This window comes from Microchirus variegatus (genome assembly GCF_963457635.1).
Source record: "Microchirus variegatus genome assembly, chromosome: 1".
Lineage (NCBI taxonomy): Eukaryota > Metazoa > Chordata > Actinopteri > Pleuronectiformes > Soleidae > Microchirus > Microchirus variegatus.
The window spans coordinates 11,658,687-11,667,912 of NC_139802.1; the positions used below are offsets into that span (position 1 = coordinate 11,658,687).

A 9,226-nucleotide genomic window follows, 5' to 3' on the forward strand; every position below is an offset into this window, starting at 1 on the left:
TGAACGTGTCTCGTGTAACCTGTATGAAGGGCAAAGCTGTGGTCCACACAGCACCGTGTTCTGTGCTGTCAGGCCCTCTGTGTTGTGTGCTGATTTACTGTTGCTGCTCCTACTTGTTTATATATAGAGAGAAAACTCTCCAGAGCTGCACTCACCCTTATTTAGTCCAATTTAAGTTGTCTTCATTTGATCAGAACTGAGTGGGAGACTGCGTGGGAGAGCATCTGTGACTTGCCAGTCGATGCTTTTGCTTTTCAAACCAAAGAGACAAAGAGAAAATGGATTTAAACTGTGTCACCTGTGCGGTAGCTTTTTTTTTTTTCTTTTTTAAAAAAAAGATGTTCTGCTCACTGATGGAGCTCAACATCCATTGGCTAATATGAGTCATCGATGTTGTTGGGAAAGAGGAGTTTAATGGTGGCTGACAGGAAGTGGCTGTCTCAGCAGCGTGGATCTCTCTCCTCCACTGTCTTGTCAAGTGTCTGGATCATCCTTTGTCTCCAAGTCTTTCTTTTTTTTTTATCAGATCAAAGGCCACTCAGAATCTGCCGTCTGTCAACAGAACAAGTATAGCTTTGCTTTAATTGGCTGCTGCTGCTTAGGTTGTAACAGCCAGTGTGACATTGTCTTCCCTTTGCTCTGTTTCTCCCTCTCATGGCCTCTGGGCTGTGCACATGACATAAGCATGGATTGCCTAATTGCCCGAGCTGCAGCTGATCTCCCACACGCCTCATCAAAGTAGGGCTGGATGGCCGACTGCATAATCACTAGTTATTGCCTATTTCTGTGCGCTTGGCACTGACAGTCGCCTAATTAAGCTCAGGCTGTAAAAAAAAAAGAAGCTCCATCTAAAATGCATGGTTCGCACTCATCTTTTAAATTAAATAACTTGGTTATTCAGTGCAAAGTTGAGCAGATGCAGCCCAGAGTGGCAACACAAATACAAGTCATTTTAGGACTGAAAGGGCAGCTTTTTTTGTTTTTTTCCTGAAGTAACAGATACTGGTGAAGGGAATGGGTGCTGCTGAGGATGAGCTGAGCCTCTGACACCATGATGAACACGTCCTCCTCTGCCGACAGCGCGCGGCAGCCAGACAATAGCGGCCGCAAGCAGCAGCAGCAGCAGCAGCAGCAGCGCTCCTCATCACCGGGCGGACCCAAAGACAGTGGATCCAAAGCTGGTCAGAAGGCCAGCAACTCGTCAAAGCTCGTCACGTCAAAGCAGGGAGGAGGTGGAGGAGGTGGAGGGAGAAGCAGCCGAGGTCATTCTCCTGTTTCCGCCGGCAGGGAGCGGCAGGCCGGAGGCGTTCCTGCCACAAGAGGCGCGGCTGCTGTCCAGGCTGCTGGTGCTGAAAGCCCGACAACGAGCAGAGGCGTCATCCAAACACCAGACGACCCTCGCGCTGCCGCCGACGCCTCCTCGCCCTCCAGAGCGGATGCGAGCCGCGTCGTCTCCGACCAGCCCTGTGCATCCAAGTCTCCCAAACTGAGGAACAAAAACCCGAAAGGAGGGGAGGCCTCCTCCTCCTCCGCGGCGGCGGCGACGTCGACGAGCGGCAACAAGAAGAGCTCCAAAGCCACCGTAGGCTGCGGACCCGGCTTCTGGAAGGAGGGATGCTTGCAATCCGAGCTCATACAGTTTCATTTGAATAAGAGCCTGGGCAAGAAAGGAACAAAGATGCAGACCAAATCAGCATCACCACCGGCCTCAGAGCCGGAGCTGTCCCCCGAGCCCCACAGCCCCCAGCGGGCTCAACAGCCTGACCAGGGACTGCAAGATGAGCTGGAGAGGCTGGAGGATGAAAACGATGATCTAAAGGTAATCATCTATTTCAATTGTAACAGTGCCTTGTAACTAACGAAGCTGATCGTTTTAAACGAGTGCAATAGCACCTGTTGTTAGCATACAGGCTGCTTTAATCAACCCTGTTACAGCTTCAGGATTTGTTCTGAAAAACATGTTTTCAGTCACTTAGAGGCGTTTCATTTGTCCTCTCTGTTTCCTGTTAGAATGAAATCGAGGAGATGCGGGCAGAGATGGATGAGATGCGAGACACGTTCTATGAGGAAGACGCCTGTCAGCTGCAGGACATGCGCAGAGAGCTAGAGAGAGCCAACAAAAACTGTAGGATCCTCCAGTATCGACTTAAGAAGGCTGAGAGGAAGAGGCTCAGGATCACAGAAAGTGGCCAGGTGGACGAAGAGCTGCTCAGGAGTCTGGAGCAAGACCTAAAGGTGAGTCTCTGACATTATTATTCTCCTGTGTTCTTCTGTATTCACAATCAATCAATCAATCAATCAATCAATCAATCACAATTTCCATGTCCTCTCCCTCTTTGTCTCTGTCCCTGTTCCAGGTGGCGAAGGATGTGTCCGTGCGCCTGCACCATGAGCTGGAGAACGTGGAGGAGAAGAGGACAAAGACAGAGGATGAGAATGAGAAGCTGAGGCAGCAGCTAATAGAGGTGGAGATCACCAAGCAGGCCCTGCAGAACGAGCTGGAGAAAGCTAAAGACGTAAGTGCTCCTTCGGTTGTTCCACCTTTCACTGAGTGTGTGCTTGAAAATATACATATTCACCTCCAAGAGAACGTTGGATAATGGCTGAGGTCACTTAGTTTATACTGTGCATAATACATGACCTTATGAAGTGTGTTTGTAGGAGGTTATTGACACATTATCAGGGAACCAGTCTGGGACCTAGACACAGCAGGGACAGAGGGAAAAACAGACATTAGCCACTTTACAAAAGACTCACCCAATAACATCTATGTCTGCTTCAGTCAATGGTGTCTTAAAAATATGTTTGCTGCGTTTTTTTGCAATTAGACAGCCTTTTCTGTCTGGAAACTGAACTTTGTAAACCGCTCTCTTTCTCTCTCTGCACCAAAATCCACAGAGAAAGAAGACAGTTTTACATAATTACACACAGGAGCTGTTGATCCAATGCTGCATAAATGTTTTGTTTTGTGACTTTAACATTTGAAATCCTATATTTTGTAAACATTTGTTTCTTCGTGGACTTTGGTGCGGGGGGTGAGTGGTTAACAGACTACAGTTTACAGCTAAAAATAAAAGCTGTTTCGTGAAGCAGCAAATACGTTCTCAAGATATTGTAGTCTTAAATGTACAGTACTAGTGCAGTGCCCGTATGAAGTATGTATTCCTAAAGTGGGAGATGAAGAAGATGTTTCAGTGATGGTAATTCATGATAAGGAACGTAAAGGCCAACATAATACAAACACCGTGCAGCCTCATTAGGCACAACGCAAATGTTTTCATTTTCGATTAGCATTAGCATTAGCGTAGCTAGCTGTTTTGTGACTGTCAGCGGCAAATCAACAGCACCTGCGCTGTGTGGAGCGGGTTGGTGGGAGTGAAGAGGCTGTCCTCACGGTTCACCGTAGAACATGGTGTTACACTGAAACGACGAGGTGTCCATTCACCAATACACGAGCATATTTTTATTTTGCTTATTAGCATGCTACTACTTTGCGGCGAACTTGGCGAACCTGTTTCCAAAGGTGAGCTAGAGAGGCTACGATTAGCATTAGCGTAGGGCTAACATGATACAAACATGATGAGGTTGCACGGTGTTAGCCTTTAGCTAAGGCTAATTATGTTAGCGTTTACGTTCCTTATCATGCATTACCAGTCTTCTTCAGCCCCCACTATAGGAATACATACTTCCTACGGACACTACACTAGTTATAATACTATTATTGCGTAGTATTCTGCATATTACGCATAGACAGCTCTTCTAAACTCAGTAGTTTATTTGCATCAGCTACTGAAGACCAGGATAAGTCATAGCAGAATTGGATCTTAGAAATATGAATCTATGGATTTAAAGTGTTAATCTAAAACCAGCAACATACCCTAAACATATATTACACTTGTCATATGACAATTTAATGCTAAACTGTTATATATTATATATTTAAGCAGGTGTAGTTTTTATTAGGTGAGCCTTTTGTGTGGCATCCATAATATCAGTGAGTGTGAGTCTCCAGGTCTCAGGCTTGTTCAGGGAAACAGTGGTGAAATCAGCGTTGATGTATCAACCACAACCACACTTAAAACAAACCCTGACCTATCCCTTTAAAAGGAACTGTAAAATGCTTTTGTGTGTTATTATTGTAAATTATTATTGGGATTGAATTGACCAGTCAACCTGAAAGAAACTCCCCTAATTAATTCCCAAAAGCTAAAAATTATCCAATTTAATTTATACACATCTCTGAGTATTGAGTTCAGTCCACTGTCAGTGCTGCAACTCGCACTGGCCGGCAGTACAGTGAAATAACAGATTTATGTCAGGTTAATGACATAAAAGTATTTCGAAAATGCACGTTTTGTGGGTGTTTTTCATTTAACAGCTATAAAGTTTGAACTGGCACTCAGGTCAGCATGAGCTGAATTTACCATCAGTGTTCTGGAGAGTGAGTTAGAGTGGACCCATATTTTTTTTTCCATTACCAAGCCTTCACTATGTTCCATACATCTGGATGATATCAGTCACTCCAGTAAGAAAACATTGAGCTGCTGCTGCTGCTGCTGATGATGATGTAACCACTGCTGATGTTTCCCTGCAGCTCTCACTCAAAAGGAAAGGAAACAAGGATGGACAGAAGGCAGAGAGAAGGGCTCCACAGACACCAGTGGAGGTGAGTCAACATTTACATGAGTAAACATGAGCACTGGCCTCTGCTAAGGCTTTAACATTTTGAGCCACTGGATCCAGAAGACATTCTGGATCTGTATAGAACCTAACCTCCTTGTAGCTTATACCATCTTGCATAAGTACTTTGTTTTTACTTTCATGTAGATTTTTTGCAAAAATACATTTACTGCCCATGAGACTGTAACCAAAAGGCAAATACACAATATTTGTCCCACTTTATAGGAAGAAAATGAAGATCTGAAATGCCAGCTAGCCTTCATCAAGGAGGAAGCCATCTTGATGAGGAAGAAGATGGCAAAAATTGACAAGGAAAAGGACAGACTGGAGCAGGAGCTGCAGAAGTACCGCTCTTTCTACGGGGACGTGGATAGTCCTCTGCCTAAAGGCGAAGCTGGAGGTCCTCCCACCACCCGTGAATCAGAGCTGAAGCTCCGCTTACGCCTGGTGGAGGAGGAGGCGAATATCCTCGGGAGGAAGATCGTGGAGTTGGAGGTGGAGAACAGGGGCCTGAAGGCTGAGCTGGACGACATGAGGGAGGACAGGTACTTTGCGATCAATGATTGAAACCATTTCTGGTCCAAAAGTAGTCATAGTTGTAAACAATTGTGTTATCATATATCATGGAGAATTGATGAGGCAATGGATATAAAAGTAAAAGAAAAGAGTGAGATGTAAATAAACCTGCACATATACATCAACGATTTTCAATTCTCATCACCTAGTATGGCGGCAGCAGGCTTGGACAGCTCTGGCAGTGGCGGTCAACAATGCAGAGAGCAGGGCGAGGCTCTGTCCGAGCTGAGGCAGCAGCTTCAGCTGGTGGAAGACGAGGCAGAACTTCTTCGCAGGAATCTAGCAGATGTGGAAGAGGAGAACAAAAAGGTATCATTTACAGTAGATTGCACCAGTTTCCTGAACTGTGTAACTCATTGTTGCTTTAATATCCAGATTGTAATGTGAGTGGCTTGTATCTGTTGCTCTTTATGAGTCTCTTTGTGGCTTTTGGTCGTGGTTATAGCTTACAGCAGCGATGTGCGGTTTTCAAAATTCCAGTGTATATGCATTTGTGATTTAATGGTGAGACTGCAGGTGAAAACAAGTGAACTTTCACATACCAGAAAGGGAGACTGTTCCCCAACAGAACGTAACTATGGGTACATATCGGGTACGTTTTAAAATAGGTGCCCCTAGTGGTAGTGTAAATAACAACAATCTGGTACCTTAGGTGTGGTTTCCACTGGCAGTTTGTTTATTGGTTAAAGCATTGCACTTTGTTGTGATTGACATTGGTTAAATTCCCATGTTAGACTTTTACACAGGACTTTTATGTCATTGTCTGTAACTTACTGTCTAGCCCTGTCTTTTGTTAGCCCTAACCCATCATCAACACTTGGATCATATTCAGAGGTTGGCCAAAACAACCCAGTTACTTTTCAGGTGCAGGACATGCGTAGTAAATGTCTGCTTAAAAACGCATGTTTGGGCTGTTGTAGAAACATGACAGCACCTGATGGAGGCCTCTGTAAATTAAACATACACATACACACAGGTATTTATTTAATGTCTTCTAACAAAGCCATCTAAATGTGACATACTGGACCTTCAAATGCATCTTATAAAAAGGCAGCTGTTATCTAAGTTTCAGTGATAATTATTATCATTATTTTTGTCATCTTTAGGTGACAAGTGAACTCAATAAACTGAAATACAAGGCCGGATCGCATGAAGTCGGATCGAGACATGGAGGAGGTTTGTGTTTCTTTCTTTTTTTCACTGTCATTGTTGCTGGAGATGAGTCAACAGCAGAACGAGGACTCTTTCCTCCTCTTCTATTTCAGCTTCATGTGTCAGATCAGAAAATGTGTTTCACAAAGCCTCCAGGAGCTGTGCAGCACAGTCTCATTTACAGAAGTGTTCCACTTTTTTTTATTGTCTCCTTGTTTCAACCCCAGGAGGAGCTGACGCCGCCAAACTGGAGGCCGTCCAGGAAGAGCTGAAAGCTGCACGTCTGCAGATCAATGAGCTGAGCGGCAAAGTTATGCAGCTCCAGTACGAGAACCGTGTGCTGCTCTCCAACATGCAGCGCTATGACCTGGCTTCCCACCTGGGCATCCGTGGCAGTCCGCGGGACAGTGACGCAGAGAGCGATGGAGGACGGGACGACGACACCCCCTCTGCCTCAGCTTCTTCCCCTCGTCTCCTCCCACCCCACCGCAAGCGTGAGGGCCCTATTGGTGGGGAGAGTGACTCCGATGAGGTGAGGAACATCCGCTGCCTCACCCCGACACGCTCCCTATACTCACCCGTGGAGAGCCGTTTTTTATCCAGAAGCCTGAAGGACCGACAGCAGATGATAGACATCCGCATAGAGGCAGAGAGACTGGTTCGGACCATTGACAGGCTCATCGCTGACACCAGCACTATCATTGCTGAGGCCCGAGTGTATGTCACTAACGGAGAGCTGTTTTCAAGGATGGATGAGGATGAAGAAGGCGGCAGGTAAAAAATTACACAAAACAACTTCTGGTTCTTTGTAGGAGTTGTATTTCAAGTTGTATTTCAAGTTGTTTAATTGTTAATTTAGTCCAACTTGTCAAACTTTCGCCTCTTCCACAGGATCAGAGAGCATGAGCTACTGTACCGTATCAATGCTCAGTTGAAAGCCTTCCGGAAGGAACTGCAGAGCTTCATAGACCGACTGGACGTCCCCAAACAGGAGGACAAACAGGCAGAGGAGCCGCTGTCTGTAAGCAAAAGGATGAACACTGTGCGACTTTAATTTTATGTCGACTAATCTGCACTTATCTAACTGCTCATTCTGCCTCTCTCCCCTCTTTCTCTTCCTTCTATAACATAATTCATCAAGATGTTTCAGCCCATTATTTTGCTAATCCTCATCCTTGTTCTGTTTTCCTCACTCTCCTATGCCACTATTTTTAAATTGGTATTCCTTTTCACCCTGTTCTTTGTTCTGTAAAGCACACACTCGGTTATCGTATTTTTCTACATTTTCATAATTGCTTTTTCATTCGTTCATTCATTTATTTATTTTATTATTTATTCATTTCAGTGCTGTTATGTTGAACACGTCACATGTCATAAGGTCACTCAAGGTACAGGAAAACTATCATTTCCCACATATGACCCAAGCCACTCGTGTACTCTGATGCTTTCAACATTTATCGGCGAGGGAACACCGTTGGAGCGACAGTGAACTTTAAGGTGAGTGTCAGTGAATTTATCTGAATATGACTAACGGGCCATGAGCAGACAATCTAAGACCTGGTTTTAACATCTGTCATGACTGATCGATCACATGTTGACAGCATCCAGAATACATCCTTGGGTGTGATCTCAAAAAAAACATTTGAAGGTGGTTTGAGGAACCATGTGGCCACCTCCACAGCAGACGCCCCACTTCCCATCTCAGTGCCCGTATGTTGATTTAATTGTAGCCACTGCTGCATTTGCAAGATTATTTGTTTTAAATATTATTTCATGTTACAGCAACGTGAGTAGTGCTTTGATAGACAGCTCCTCTTAACTGTTTTCAAACAGAAATAAAGTACATTTGTGTTTTGAAATGGTGCGGGAACGTGGCGGCAAATCACGAAAGGTCAAAGGAGATGCAACCACAACGCATGTTAATGCAGAGGGTGATAAGTTAAAGCTGTCCACTTGTGATTGGATTTCTCAGGATAAATATTATTACCAGGTCCAGTTTGATGTGCCCACATTCACCCACATGTTTCCCCTTAGACGCTGACTTACTGTGGCTGTGTTATTATTTTCACCATAGTAAACAAAGACTGGTGACAATGTGTAATGTCATTGCCCAATTTGCTCGCTCCAGTGTCAATTTAATGAGCCACAATAATTGAAAACGCATGTGTGGATGGGCAGGGCCCTTTATTGGATTCTAAACACGTTGTGGAGAGACTGAGAGAAGTGCTAAGAATCTATCCCGTTGATAACAGTTCAAACATTCATTTGTTGCTCATGCTTCATAGAGTATTTTTTTAAACTTTTAATCCAGTGAAGCCAAAAAAAAAAAGTCACGGTATTTTCTTTAGCCACCCAACCACGAGGTTTTAAACTGTTGGGTCTGTGAGCAGTACAGCACTGGTGTTATGACTGCCCTGCCCTGACCTGGCACACACACACCCACACCCACACACCCCCCCCCCCCCACACACACACACACGCACGCACACACTATAATATCACTGACACTTATACACTGACACACTGTCTGAATCTGAAACAAACACTGACTCACACAGTGACTCTGGCAGGTTTCTCTGAGGCAGATGCAGATGTGTGACTCATCATGTGCTGTTTGGAATGTGGTTATTGGACAGTCAGTCAGAAGAAGTGTGTATGAGCGTGTTGCTCCAGTGCAGCTCTGAATAATGAACCAAGGAAAGATGAATGATGAGAGGCCAGTTTCACCAAGGACCTGACCACCAGGACGGAGGTGGGAACTGGTGGGATATCTGACGTCACTGATTAAGTCCAGCTGTGGAGAGAGAGGGAGAGAGAG

At 44.9% G+C, this 9,226-nt stretch overlaps 1 protein-coding gene across 1 annotated transcript; it reads left to right on the plus strand.

Annotated features, from left to right (window-relative positions):
- Window positions 1–1,054: 1,054 nt before the first annotated feature.
- On the plus strand, window positions 1,055–7,907 carry mtcl3 (MTCL family member 3; the record flags this gene model as incomplete). Its single annotated transcript, XM_083901257.1, has 10 exons — window positions 1,055–1,819; window positions 2,011–2,235; window positions 2,358–2,516; window positions 4,595–4,666; window positions 4,906–5,225; window positions 5,406–5,565; window positions 6,363–6,432; window positions 6,636–7,182; window positions 7,300–7,429; window positions 7,754–7,907. The coding sequence occupies 10 exons, from the start codon at window positions 1,055–1,057 to the stop codon at window positions 7,895–7,897; spliced, it is 2,592 nt and encodes an 863-aa protein (XP_083757383.1). The 3' UTR covers window positions 7,898–7,907.
- Window positions 7,908–9,226: the final 1,319 nt, after the last annotated feature.